This window comes from Vanellus vanellus (genome assembly GCF_965231255.1).
Source record: "Vanellus vanellus genome assembly, chromosome: 2".
In the NCBI taxonomy this organism is placed as follows: domain Eukaryota; kingdom Metazoa; phylum Chordata; class Aves; order Charadriiformes; family Charadriidae; genus Vanellus; species Vanellus vanellus.
Genome location: NC_138906.1, coordinates 58,237,845 through 58,253,350, shown reverse-complemented (window position 1 = coordinate 58,253,350; position 15,506 = coordinate 58,237,845). Strand labels below are relative to the sequence as shown.

The 15,506-nt window shown below is 41.8% G+C and overlaps 1 protein-coding gene across 1 annotated transcript in view; it reads right to left on the bottom strand.

The window, feature by feature from the left end:
• ITGA9 (integrin subunit alpha 9) overlaps nt 1–15,506 on the bottom strand; it is a gene marked incomplete at its 5' end in the record, with an annotated part of 226,891 nt that overhangs the window by 165,166 nt on the left and 46,219 nt on the right. The window contains 2 exons of the mRNA XM_082480032.1: nt 5,486–5,646; nt 12,602–12,756. Of these exons, the coding sequence (XP_082336158.1) occupies nt 5,486–5,646; nt 12,602–12,756 (316 nt within the window). The remainder of the gene's footprint in view (nt 1–5,485; nt 5,647–12,601; nt 12,757–15,506) is intronic.

Here is a 15,506-nt window from a genome sequence, read left to right as displayed (position 1 = left end):
ATTACGAGTACACGTTTCACAGTTTTGGAAAACAGAATTGTTCCGGAAAGCATGCTTCTGTAAATAAACCCCTGTGCTTCATGATCACCCCACCTATCCCACAGCCCTTTAAGGCTGAACATATGCTATGACTGCATCTGTCTCAGCCTGACAGTCTCTCCAGTTGGCTCAGAAAAAGGGCAAAAAAAAGTTATATAAAACAACAAAAAGGAACAAACCCAAAGATATCAACTCTGCTCTTGGTCTTAGCACTGAATCTCACTGCAGTCGTCATTCCTGGCAAAACTACACAGCAGCTTTCGTCTTCCAGTGACGATAAACTTCCTGCTGCAGGCTGGGACAGGTCAGCACTCCCTTTGTCTGCCCAATGGTCTAAACCCTGTGAAACCCTAGGTAATTGCAACTAAGTTTTGATAGCTGTTGCTGCTGTGAAAGCAGTCTCTGCTTCAAGTGTCATCCCCTCACTTGTTCTGACTTCTTTCTTCACCCAAAGAGAGGCGTGCAGGACTAGTTGGGTCATCACCAAGGGGAGTTGCAGTTGACAAGGGTCTGGTTTTCACTTCTTCCTCTGGAAAGCAGTGGTTATCATCCATGTCCAACACACAATCCATCGCTCACAGCACCAGCATCCCAGAAAAGGCCTCGCTAAGAGTGAGTAACCAAGCTCTGCTGAAAACCTATCCCCTCTAAAAGGCTCTATGTTGATGGTATGGAAGAAACCAATCCCCTGCGCCAAAAAAAAACAAACCAAAAAAACCCCAAACAACCGAAAAAACCAACCTTCAACATAAGCTCTTGAGTATCTCTGGCTGTGTGTCTTTATCCTGTAACACCACCAGCCAAACCTTAACATAGAGATGTTAATTCACAGGCAGACAATTTTCAGAAGTATGTATGTCTTGCAAATGATCCAGATGATACCATCTCTACCTCACATGTGACAGAGACTGAATGCTTTGCCACCTAGACTCTAGAAAAAAGCCAGATTACTATGAATTAATAATAAGAGACTTTAATACATACATCCCCCTCAAATGAGATCAAAGAGCTATAGAGGGAGAAACAATTACAACTACAAACAGTGACTAAAACTGGCGAGCACTAGAGATGAAGTTTTGGGAGATCATCAGCCCGGAATATCTTTAGAGACCTGAAGCAACAGTGATGTATGGCAGACAAAGGCCAGAAACATACTTATAAAAAGGCAAAATTTTGGCTACAGAATTCAGCAGTGAACAAAACAGCTGTGCAATTTCTGTTGAAAAGGTGGCATTTTATTCCAAGCCTGCCTGTACAAACACAGCATGAGCTCCCCACCTACACACCGTTATGAAAAGCCTTTGGTATCACTGCTCCTCTGTTGCTTCTCAGCCCCATCCACCCCATAAGCTACAGCTGGACCCATTAAGAGTTAATATGATGAGCAACATGAGACTGCTTAAAACAACCAGACAGTGACCAAGATAAAGATCTCAGGAAAATATAAATGCTGTGCCCGGTTTAATCATGTGCCAGGACTGCTGATGGTGTTTGAAGCTATTACAACATTCACTCTGCACACAGACAGCAGTGACTGGCAGCAACAGGCAGCCCAGCTGGCTGGCCCACAGCGAGTAAGAAACCAGACGGTGCTTCTTTAATAAATGCAGGAGTTGTACAAGGGACTTTCACCATCATCACCATTAAACTTTTGTGATAAATCAAGAAAGATGATATTTGATCCTGCATAAATCTGCAGGCACTATGGGCTTTGCTGTCTGCGTCAAATTCTCTTGCCCTACCCACAGGTAAATCTATAATAAATATTAGGGGAGCTCACATAAGCAGGAAACAACCAGGGCAGTTACTGAGAAGGGAAATCAATGTTGCCTCAGAGCTGATGCCCTAATCGCAGCACGTCTTAAACACACAGCTCAAGTCTTCTGCGCAGCATCAGACAAGTGCAGTTCCCAAGAGAAAACTACATTTCAGCTGCAGGCCCAGATATTAAGATTAGGGAGACACTTGTAAAGCCTCCAAACCCATTTATTTCCTTCATCTTTTCTGTTTATACCCCCTTCCACAATCTCTGCTTCTTCTCCTGTTAGTACCATGTTCCTTTTTCTCACATTTATGTCTGCCATTCCTTCTACCAAAAACCAAATTCCTTTAAAAAAAAAAAAAGCCAGTAAGTTTTAAACCTTTGCTTCATTTTCTTCCAGCAAAATCGACAAACAGTTACCACGGAATATATTTATCTCTTGTTAATAGTTTTGTCCCTGTTGAAGGAGAGGTCTGTAGTGGCAGCACCATCATCCCCAAACGGCCGGAGAAGGAACTGTCCAGCAGCGAAGCACTGCCCGAGAGACTGCGGGGAACAGCTACGCACTGACACAAGAAAACCAGTGATGCTCCTGAACTTCTCAATTAATTGCCCCTTGCACCACTGGTCCATTTTCTACGGAATGTATCAGTAAAACCTCCAAAGGTTGTTTAAATTAAAACAAATGCAGCTTTTGCAGATGGTACCTGAGGCGATGTATTGGAATTACTGTCTATGTATACCAAAGAATTAAAATTTCATAACTAGAAATCAAACAGGTTCCAATAAAGAGGGGGGGGAATTAAAAAAAAAAAAAAAAAAAAAAAAAAAAATCGGAAAACTGCCTCTCTCTCCATTTCCTTATGCCCACTACAAAACCAAACTCAAAGCATTCTGAAGCCCTAAAGTATTTCCATTTTATTCTCTGTTCTTAACCAGAAAAACACGTTTTCTTATGAACAACGATAATTTTAGCAATTTGAGCTCTAATTTGGTAGCCTGCCTTGTACAAGACCAAGTTCTGAGCTACACATATCCTACAAACCGTCTGCAATCCACTTATCTCAGTCACACAGTTATGAGGAAAGACAGACTTTAATACTCAAATTCAGTAGCAGCAAAAAGAACAGTAGCTCCTGTCCTGAGAGAGAATCACAAATAGGAAAGAAGCCATGCTGAAAACATTGACACTTCTCAGCTACAAAACAATTTAATGAGTATTCCTGTCAGTTTATTTGCAGCCTGCAATTCTTTTAGTGCTAAGTTTCCCTGGGGTCTCCGAGATCAAGTCCGTCAAAAGAAACTGCAGCAAGCTTGTACAGGTCTTGGTTTTTTCATGACTTTTCTCAGTCCTTGTGTTTTATGCCTCCGGCATGCTACATCTGCCTGTTGGTTAGACAATGTCATCCAGCAAGGCCTGGCACAAGCTTTCATTTAACTAATGTAACCTACGGAGCTCTGTTGTGTGCCATTTGTACCAGATGCCTTGTTTACCGAGTAGGGTTTGTCAAGCTAGCACATGAGGTCATGCACAAGTCCAAACAGCTTCTCTGTTCTTGATCCCAGGCAGTCCAGAACTGACATCCTTATATTACTGCATAAACCTATTTGTCACCAGGGATTCAAATGCACAATAATAAAGTGAACAGATTAAGGATGCAACTGCAAACAACTTGATTTGCCATGGAGGCAAATTCATCAGGTACACAGTAAATAAAAGGAAAGAGGAAAGCCTAAGTGAAATACTTCATATATTTTAAGCCCACATCTTTTATCACCCATTCCATCACAAAATTACGCAATCAAGGAGATTTCCGGTTAAAGTTTGGAGAGTTTTTTTGTTTTTCAGGGTTTTGGTTTTTGTTTTACTAGCTGTTACTTAAGGATAGCAGTGAAAGATCATGACCCCATTTCCACTCCTCCAGAGTTTGCAGGGCTCTCTTTGATGTTTCTAATGTCATGTAGCCTCGTGGATCATATCACCTTTCCCATGAAAGCACAGGGATTATCTTTCTCCACTACTCTGCATTCTCCCTTACACGAACAAATGACACTTCCTGCTATTCTTCCAACTGTGAAAAATAGCTTCTTATATCATATAGAAAGCCAGTAGCCTTGTTTGTTAACCAGCTTTTTTGCTTTAAGTTGTTGGCATTTTTAAACATGCTTAAACATTTCTCTTGCCTATAAAAATCAAATTTCCCAGGACTTTTCCAGAAAAATAGATCTTACCTTTGCATTTCCAACAGCAGCTAGAAATGCTACAATAACTTAAATAGCTTCCTGGGCATATGTAGCTCTTTAATAAATTCTGTATAATACCCAAATACTACAACAGGGTTAGCATGAAAGAAATAATTATTGGGTTAAGATAGAAAGGCATATGGCTCCTTTTCATCCAAACTCAATACATTAAAGCCTAAACAGATGTGCTCATTTGAGCAAGACCAGAATTAGTAAACTCACAGCCATATTTTCTAAGTAATGGTAATCTCATAGGTCTACATTTTCTTTAACGAGCTTTTCCACAGCAGAAAGCGAAGGTTGTTCTAGAAACAAAAAAAATTGGGAAGATAGCTAGTCTCTTCCCAGAGATCCACACAACTTAACAGGACAGCGTTTCCTCCTTGGTGGTCCCTTTATTTATTTTATCTCTCAACAGCCAGGCACAAAATGTTGATAAAGTCAAAGGATGAATTTTATCTCCCGTTCTCACAGTTTTGAGGTACAAAGAAGCTTCCTGGAAAAGTTTATACATTTAGGGATGTTTGGACCTGCTGGATTCTCAAAACAAGACACTCCCAAGTGATATCCATTGAATTTAGGCCACACTTATCTATGGGAATACGTCCTTTAGTGAAGAAGATATGCAACTCACCACACAACCATACTTCCCACTAGACAGATTAGTGCTTGGAAGACATATGTGGTTTAAATCTCCTTCCTATATACTTTTAAAATCCATTCTATAAGTTTCTATAAAATTCTATAAAAGCCGAGAAGAAAACTATTGTGGTTACTTTGCAAACCGAATGGCACCTGGGTGACATTTCTTCAACCAGACCCTGGATGAAGTTTGTCACAGGAAGAACAGACCCTTTCTATGTCCCAGCATGTCTGGAAAGCACTCTCTGTGTCCCTAGGACACATGTGAAATAAAGTTATCCCACTGCTATTTTCAAGTCCGGATGAAATCCAGGGTACTCTTCAAACCCATGAGCCCAATTGCCTCAGGACAGACCCCACGTTATCCTGCCATTCCTATGCAGATTGCATCACCAGCCCCTTATGCAGTCAGACCTAACACAAAACTAAACCTGCTGCTCCTACCAAAAAAAACCCCAACTTTGCCTCCTTATTTTGAGTATAACAAGTGTAGCAACAAACTAAGCCAAAAGAAGAAAGGAAGCACCCGCAAACGTGCTTGATCAAAAGTAAATAATACATATTCCTGGCACCAGGTGTTGAAGGCCCAGTGGTGCTCAGACTGACAAATCACGCCAAGCAAGAAGTTCTGAGCTTCCACTCACAAAAATTTCATCTACCAGTCAGGAAAACAAAGAACATCTGAAGCCAAGCAGCACCACTTTAACTGATTGAATATATACATATAAAAAATTAAAAAAAAAAAAAGGAGTGGAATTGCAATGAGGCCAGTGTAAGTAAGGAAAGGAATGAACTGACCTTGACATACGCTAGGTAATGCTCACACTTTTCCTGCATGTATGACAGCTGCAACTTCTCTGTGATCTGCACCACTGTCTCTCCAGAAGTCACAAAGTAAACTCTGGGTTGCTGGCTCTTTTCCTTCTTTGCCACATCAGCAGTCAAGTTATAATTCAAACCTGTTTTAAAAAGGAAGAAGAAAACAAAGGATGTCAGTGAACAATAGTTATTTTCTAGCCACCTATCAATAGATCCTGTTGCCTCTGGGGCATGTGTGCTTGATGAAAGGTCAACCCTTGCAGGCCCTCAATCAATCACTAAGCTTCCTGTGGCTGCACAAACCCAAATCCAATTACTAATGTACTCCCAGGTTTCGTGTCACGTTCCCCAGCCCATCCTCTCCCGTAGGAAGTGATGTGCAAATGTACATCTAGACACGCACACTTAATAAAAAAAAGAAACAAAAGATGCTTAAACTATGTTGCTGACATAAAAAACAAAAACACAACACAAACAACAACAGCAGCAGCCTCAAGGTTTGTTTTCCTTCTAGAACAGCACAAACCATGCAAATGTCAACCAGGATGTGGTACTTCCTGACAATTACTTTTGTTGATTTGCAGGCATCTTAGCATTTAGACCTTAACTAGAGGCTCCTGCCTTGCACTCAGTATCCCCTTCTTAGATGTTACATATCCCTGGCAGTTTATAGAAGAAATACCCAGAGACTAATGAGCTGTATCTCTGTAAATCCTGTTTCCTGCTGTTCTACAGGATAAGTAGCTTAACTCAATCAGTTGGTTAGTGACTGAATGAGTCTTTGTCCAAGAGAAAACTTACTTGTTACCTGAAGTAGTTGTACAGTGATTGAATAATCCAAGCTGACTATACCTTTCCTTTTGGTAAAATATAACAACAACAGGAGCAATGAAACTGCAGCAGAAGCACGAACACTTGTTTTGCTGCTTTCTACAGACAAGGAAAACACTGGCTGTGAGGTCTTTTCACTCATCACAGACCACGGCTTGCATTGATTTTAGCTGTTATCAAGGCAATAATGGGAATACCATGAGATTGGCTCACTATAAGTGGCTTAATTAGTCAATAATCTTCATAAATGACAGCCAGCACCAGCTCCTGTGCTGATTTGTTACATATGTAGGGTGCTTGCCAAGTTATTGCTTTGGTTTTATTTATGCTTTAATTCATAAATGATTGATGCCAGATAATATGCTCCTTATAAATGCAAACTTTTTTTTAAGCCAGAATTTTATACATAATCAATGTAAATGTAACACATTCCTGGACTGAGGTCTTCTATACCACATTTCAGCAAGGCGTCTGCTGGGTTTTGTTGTGTTTTTATTTGTTTTTGTGGTGGTGGGTTTTTTTAAATCAATGAAAATCCTCATCTCTCTAAATTAACACTGCTGTCAATGCTATCACCTCCAATCATTTCTCCACCAAAATTTCACTACTTTGAAGGATTTATTTAATGATATTGTAAAACTTGGTGCAAAAGTCTCTGTGAACATTCATAGCTCCCATAATTCAAACTGACCTTGCTTCCATTTGCGGTGTGTTGCATTCTCATGAAAAGCTCACTCACAAGTTCACACAAAGTAACCAGAGATTTACGCTAAGTAGTAAGAAAAGTCACAGCTGAGGAATCAGCCTAACTACCATCATAGGGCTCCACCTGAACTTTTTTTGCTTGCTTTTGGCAGAATAACTTGCTTAGAAGGATAATGCCTTGAAAGTGTTTCAAACTCTGACAAGCTCAGCACCAAAACCTCTCACTGGTGTTTGCTCAGTCCCACTAAAGAGCACCACCTAAACAGAAACATAGGTTTTAGCATGTTTAGCCAGCAGTCTCTTTCTTAACTTTTTTTTTTCTTTTTTAAAGTGTGCACATCCCACACCCGTCCCCAGTTGTCTCCCTTCTGCTTTCAAGACCTCACATGCACGCTTGCATGCTGAGATCTGCACCGGCGTCCCAAGAATAAAGACAAGAAAAACCGTTAGCAAAGCCAAGCCCTGCGTTAGCAAAGCCAAGCCCTGCGTAGGCAGAGGCAAAGCGCCCCATGGGGAGACACAGCCCTCTTCAAAGGAGAAACACCAAAGGCAGGCAGGGCTGCATAGCTTGCAGCAGCGCCTGGGGAGGCTCGGAGACTCTCCGAAGGAAGCACAGTGTATTAGACACAGAACAATTCCTCGCTGCAGGCGCGGAGACGCATCCCAAGGCAAGCCCCATACCAGGCCTCCGAGCAAAGTGATCCCAGCTACTGTGGCTCTGAAACGGCAGTGGATGTTTTCAATCAAGCAGCACAGTTCCCATCCTACCCCAACCCCCATCCCCCACCCCGCCTCCCCTTTATTTTGACAACTTGTTTCTATGTTATATCCAATGATGTCACATCAGTGGAAAAACTGAAATATCATGAGTAAGGTGGTTTTCTTTTTCCCTCCCCAGCTTCATTGCTTCCAGAAAGCAACCAGGGTGGGGAGATAACTGGCCAAACTTAGCACTGCTGGTGGTGTTAAGTTTCTCCTGCTCACTCCAGTAGGAGATTGGGAGGCAAGTTTTCGCTAGCAAATTAACTCTTGCAGGTAATGCCTTCAAATATTTGTCCAGCATCTTTAAGCAGGTCTGGTTAGAAATGTTTCTGGGGATCTGCCCATCCCAACTTCACATAATCAAAACAAAACTCTGCCATGGCTTTGATAAGCTCAGATCAAGGGCTTGATTTTTCTAATGACTATTCCATTTCCATAACTACAGATAAATGCCTGAAAGCTTCGATAACAGCTCACTCCGAGAAATTTTTGGTCATATCTGCAAGAGGACCGCCAGCCAGCAGACCAGGCAAGTCCAGCCAGTAACAGACAAACCAAGTAAATGGCAGAAGGCATTTTATAATCAATTTTAATCTTAAGTGGAACATACGTACTCATGATGCAAGACTCGCCCCCTCACAGGGCTGCAGTCAGCCCTGAAGCAGAGAGCAGTGAGGAGGGATTGAAATCGGGCAGCGGTATCCTGTGAGCTAAAATGGGAACAGCAGCTGGCTGTGCTAATGGACAGCTTACACACCCCAAGCCACCCAGCACATCCCTTTATTGCCCACTCAGATGATGCTACAGCACACAAAAAGCAGGTGGCAAAATGCTCAGCAGGAATAAGCACATCCATAAGTGCTTGTTAAACTACTAGCTATAGTATTGATTTATCGTGAATGGGGGGGGGTTACCACATAGAGAAATTAATAACTTACTAAATAATAATAAAAAGCCATCAGAAGATGAATGCATTTCTTAGCCTTCTTTAAGTAATTATGAGGTGAAAATGATCCATGAAATTTGCTTGCAGAGAAAATTCTTAAGTAATGAAGCTATTAAATAAAAAAATGCCCTAGCAAATGACAACGTACATAGGGCATTCCCTCCATCTTCTCCCAAAACACTTTCCTTTTCCCTTTACTTCAAACTTTTTTTCAAATCCTTTCTCATAGTGTTGTCCCTAGCTTCCAAGTAGGGAGCCATCCTCACTGCTCCAGGCATACCCTGAACAACACATCCCTACAGCATCCCTGCTTCTGAGGCATTCTGAGGATAGCGCTATCTTAGGCCTGCATCCAAACAGACTGGAAAAATGAGAGACAGACAGAAATAATACGCTTGCACCAAACTACAGCAGGATACAGACAAGAATTGTCCACTTTCGTCAGGTTTTAGACCAGGCATGTTTCATCAGTTCTAGAAATGTATCCAAACAGAGCGAAAATGTCAAGCTACCTGTTATCCCACAGTAAATCTCACACCAGTCTTCCAGGCAACAGTATTTGGGACACGAAGGCTACCCTAGAAATGGATCAGCACACAAGTAATGCACACCTGAAGTGAACAGTACAAGAGAAACTTTGAAGAAGTTTCTAACACATCTGCCTAACTCCAGCCAAATGCCCAAATCCCTTCATTTCATAGTCACTTAAAATTCACCGAATTCTTACACTGGCACTATTATTACTACTATTGTTGCTGTTGTTGAGTAGATTATCCAGACATGGAAATAAACACAGTTTATTTCCATTCTCCTGCAGGGATGAATGCAGAAGCAGCGCTTAATGCACAGAGATTCCAGCAGCCTCTATTTTCTTGCCCTGGTCACCCAGAACTGTATGATCTGAACAGGCTGAAGTCTGCTCATCTAGGCTAGGAAAAGTCTTTCTCTCATCCCTGCCTTTCCTGCAGATACAGAAACCCCAGGAGAGACAAAGCAACGGCCCCTCAAGGGAGGGAGGAACAGTATGAGAGAGATTCCCAGGTGAAAGAGGGAAAACTTAAAATGACATATTTCTCACACGTCCAAGAGGTACCAGAGGCTGTCTCTGTCAGTGGGCATACAACTAGATGTTCAGCTCTCCAGCAAGCGTGGAGGCAGAGCGAAGGGTCAGACAATGCCTGGCACTGCTTCACTTGGGCATGGCTCTTTGTTCAGATGAAACCATTTCAGCAATAAATTCATACTTCTGAAAACCATAGCCTGCACACAGTATCCACAAAATGGATGGGAATTATACTGTCATTGGCAGCATCAAGCAGTATCAATAAACACCAAAAAAAAAAAAAAAAAAGAAAGGACGGTGGGGAGGTGAGGAAGGTTTATATGCAAGTGTGAGGCAGTGCTAGATGAAGACAAACTTTCCTTCACATGCCAGTTAACAAAACAACCACACGTTCAAATAAGCATTGAAGACACACATTTGCCACAGAAGAATGCTGCCTACATGTTCAGCTTGACTTTCTAAACATTGTGTACTAGGTGACCAGCTTCAACCACCCAAAAGCAAGAGCAATGCCCAGCTTTCCACCAGTAAGCAGCAGTCTTGAGCGTCTGTGCTGACAAGCCTTTGGGGAGTGGTGTTCCGGGTCAGCACTGTGTTCTCATCGTCTGACTTAACAGACTGCCCCCAGACATCCAAAGATGAGATGAACCTAACATTTTTAGCCACGAAACTTTGACATAGCATTTCAACACCTCCATATGCCTTTCAGAGTCCAAACTGGATAACGATGTACTTATAAGGATGTTCTATTTTTTTTTTTTCCCTACATTTAACCATGCAGTAGAGGAACCATGACAATATTGCCATGAATTGTTCCACCCTTTGTTAATTGATACTCTTGAACTGCAACATAATTAAAATGGCCTGTTAGATTACAAACTGAAAGCTTATTTGAGATATTTTATCCAAATCATACCCCCAAGGGGTTTTATACAGTCAGATAGTTCTGGCTGCAATGTTTTCAAGACAAATCACTTTGCTAGAAGCATTGTATAAAAGGACAATGGTTGGAAATTTTATAATCATCTACTTAATAGTAAAAAAATTCCTTGTAATGAGCTGGATGTTACTTGCCAAAGAAGATGCACATGTGCTTTCACCACAATAAATTGTTGGGAGTACAGTTTGTATGACAACACAGAGGAATTCAAGTGGCTCTTGGAAGACATGATGAAGCAGGAAGATAGGTCTTTTGCAAACAAGGACAACAGATATTTAGATTGGAAAAAAAGGCAGCTCACGTCTTAGCCACAGGTCCAGAGATAAGAAATTAAAGCAAAAGAAACATTTTAAACAGTACCCTGAGGAACATAAGAAAACCTAGATATTCAAAAAATCTATTCACTGATTTTCAGAAAGGAATTAACACCCCTGGAGGACTCGGAGGTGTTTTCTTAACTGACAGAGTAGCAGCCATTACAAAAAAATACTTTATCAAAGCATGTATTCATCTGCTGAGTCATCATTTACAGAGAAAGAAAAAGTGCAAAAATAGAAACTGAAGTCTGAGTTGCACCGATATGTTAGAATCCAGACGAATCTTAAATTTAGTAACTCCACTTTTCTGAGCTGTTCAGGTGACAAAGTGACAAGCTGCAGAGAGCAACTTCAACAAGCACCTTATAGTTCTCACTCCATGTGAATGGCAAAAGAAGAAGCAAGAAGCCTTTTCCTTTTCTGACTCATTTAAAATCCAAGTACTGCAGCAAGTTCTGCATACTGGGATGCACAGATGCATCTCTCACCCTTCTCGATTAGTGGTTCAGAAAGGCTGGGGCACAGAGCAGGAGGCACTGCTTCCTCCAATTCCTCACCAGACCGCTGCAGAGACGCAGCACACTGTGAGGCTGAGGTACCTTTCCTGAGCAGCACACTGCAAGTCTTCTGCCATTCCTACAGCATGGTGAAGGTAAAACATCGTGGCTGAACTAAACAAACCCAGACCTTACAATATTTAGAAATGCTGTATCTTTCCCATACCACTTCACACAATATCTAAGACTTGTAAACATTGGGACGTAAAAGACAAGTAATATTTTAATGCAGCCAAGACGTAAAGGCTTGCACAATTACACACCATACACAATTCCATTCACCCGAGAAACTCCATGTGTTTTACAGAGACTAACTAACCTGAAAGATAGTAATAGAATCGTAGAATGGTTTAGGTTGGAAGGGACCTTAAAGATCATCTAGTTCCAACCTCCCTGCCACGGACAAGGACACCTCCCACTAGACCCGGTGACTCAAAGCCCCACCAAACCTCACCTTTAACACTTCCAGGGATGGTCTTACCATCAGTAAAATACTGGGCTATTTATAATCATTTTACAGACAGGTAGACTGATGCATAGAAAAGGCTTTACTCATGTCTGGTAGGAATTCAGATTTATAGGGCTCTGTTTCAACTATTAATCCAGAGCAAATCACACTTGCTTTCTGATAACACTGATAGATGATATGGATACAGGAATGTATTATCTAGAGGCAAACCGGCAATATGAACTTACAAAGCATCAGTTGCTTCTGTGTTCTCTGTCCTTGCAGTAAGCCCAAGGACACATTTCCCTCCTTTCACTGAGGGAGAAACTGCCTCAGTATTATGTCAACCTCATGAGAAGGTAAAAACATGCCCAGGCAGCCTCCAACTTTCTGAAACTGTATGGCCCAGCTCACCTCAAAGCAACTTATTTCACGTAAAAGCTCTGCTACTGACTCCAAAGGGAGCCCTTGACTCCAGTTCAACCTGTTAGCATGCCCCCACCCCGGGCTGGCGCAGGTACCTTACCTATTTCTCCAGGAACACGCTTGCCACTGAAGCGAAAGCATGCTGTGACATTGAGGCAGTTCACTGGCTGCAAGCCATCATGGCACTGAGGAGCTGTGATGTTGATGGACGCGGGCAAGAAAATGGAGATGTCCATGGTAATGACAGGCCTGGATCTGGAGATCAACAGAGAAGTGGAATCGAGTGATCATTCAGAGGGAAGTTCTCAGCCACAGGAAAATAAAGTAAATTTGGTAAACTGCACAATTTCAAGCAGACGTGAAAAATAGGAGAGTGCATTTGAACTGTAAGATAAATTAGCACTTGATCTAGCTGGCAAAGACTACTTATGTCTGAATGAAAACCATAGCATCAACTTGAAGTTCAGGGCTGATACAGACTGCAGGCAGGCAGCTGGGGAAACTGATAGTACATAAGAATAATCATCTCCAGCAAAAGTTGTAGAAAGCCTTCCTGATGACTAAAGAGGATAACAAAATTAGCACAATGGCAACCAAGGAGAACCAGCTCATGCAAGTGAGACTGCTTGTTAAGCAGCCTGGATGGTCAGGAACAGGTAGGCAGAGACTTTAGGTTTCCAGAGAATGGTCTACAGTCAAATTTGTGACCTGAAAGTCAAGGAGGGAGCACAGGGGTAGGAGATGTATTTGTACATAATTTTTCTGACAGTATAAGAGGGACAACAGACACCATATTCATGTTTTCTGGAGGAAGGAATGTTTGGCTAATTCCCTTCTGGAAAGCGGTAAGGATTGAATACTCTTTTCATGCTGCTGAGCTCTGTTTCAGGAGTTACCCAGTGCACTGAACAAAAGCTTTCTACCCTTGCCAACCCCGGCACCAGATATTGATTATGATTATTCCTGGTTGAAGGAGACCTTGGCCAGAATCCCCGAGCAAGTCAGGTGACATCAGGGCTCAGGTGGGTCTCCTCTCACACAAAACACAGAAGCCCCACCGGCTTGATTGGGAAAAGCAGCCCAGAAACCCAGGCTCTCCTGAGCCGTCCCCAGCATAGGACTACAGCCCAGAAATTTACCGAGTGTTATTCTTCGTGGTTTCAATTCTGTACATGTTCAACATGAACATGTTCTTCCAAAACCAACTCTAATAGTAAAAAAAATGTGCAGCTACCAGCAGATTGACTTCTAAGGTAGTCCCAGAAGTCGCACAAAGCCAGACCACGTAAGCAAACCACTTCAGGATTCTCACTCCACAAGCCACTTAATTTAGAGGTGGGGGAGAGGCGGGAGAAGAGAGCAGGGATTGTGGTTACACCTAATTCATATCAACTGGAACAAGCTTCACATCAATCTCCAAGACAGCTGCTCAGACTCTTTTACCACAGCCTGAAATAACAGTGCAAGTTCGCCTTTTGAGTTGGAGAATGAAGATAAATGCTAACCTTAGAAATATATACAGTAATGGGGGGAAGAAGGAGGAAAAAGAGTGAGCTTCCAAGGATCATTTCACACCTTGGAAAAAACCTCTTTCCAAATGCTTGAGGAAACATAAAAGAGTAAATGCTATAATTGACCTAGAAAAATATTTCTCAAAAAAAAAAAAAATTTCTCCAGCCATGATACACTGTGTGATTTTTCCTTAACATTAGCTCCCTTGGTTATTCACTGGGGAAAAAAAAAAAAACCAAACACAACAATGCATCTGTCAAACAGCCATACACACACGCGAGCAATACAGCAATGACGATCTGCCCCAAGTCACCACAGCTTCCACCAAAGCTTTTAATATCACTTGGCAAAACATTTGTTGGTTTTGGCCAAAGGACTTCACAAAGGCTTCTGGAAGGGTAAGGGAGGGGAAAAAAAAAAAAAAAAAACAAAAAACTAATTTCTTTATCCTAATCTGAATCTAAACAGCAAGAGGGACACACTGTAAATTGGCAGTAGCAGCAATTAATCAGGCTGTCCACAAAGTCAGCCTGTAATGCACTAATCTCCTCCGAAACACACAGGCAGAACGCGTGGACGGAGGTCACCATGCTGTTGTAATGTATGTTGTTTCAAACACCACAGCAAGCCTTTCAGATTGCCTTTCCCCACCCTACAAATAACAACAATGCAGAAGAAAAATGCCGTTTTCTTTTTAGTAGGTTTGGAGATGAGGGACTGTGAGATTCCATCTGGGGCGTGGCACACCTTTTCACAGAAGCAGCAATTGGTGTCTTCTGCGAGCATGATGAAGGAACAGAAAACTCTTCAGAAGACTTGACTACCTGCCATGTTGATCACCTAGAGCATTTCTTCTCCCCTTCTCCTTTTTCTTTTTGTTTTGTTTAACTGATTCAAATGGAAACAGAGCCAAGTTTTTCCTGCCTTGAACAGGAAGCAGGCTGGCATCTGTGCTGCAGCTCCACCATTTGTCTTGCCAGTCTCACCACATCCCTGTATATTCCATTAAGATGCAGGAGTCCCTAGTGACTACTTCTAATGACATCTAGGTATTGACAGGATTTTTCTATTAAATATTAACAAGCGTAACAATGGAGCTACTGGCAAAATTTGAACTTCCTATTCTCTTCCCCAGGTCTGTGCACCTCAAGCCTGCTCCTACTCTAACTCTCCACCTGCATAATTTGGTGGACCAAGCTGTCACACCTCTTTCCATCAGATGAAACAAGCAATTGCACTAAATTCATACACTTGAAACAGCAGCCCAAATCCTGTGTGCATTGCAAACATCTCCGTATTTCATTTCCCTGAAGACTCTTATTTCATTCTGTGTCCCATTATAACTTGCAAAATTACATCCTGGCATCTTACGCAGCTGGCTTTTTGCTCAACTGCATTCCCTTAAATCATAATTTATTTACTTTATGCAAATGTAAGAACAATAAAAAAAGCTTTCTCATAAATTCAGAGCAATGTTTTTAGAAAAGGCATTA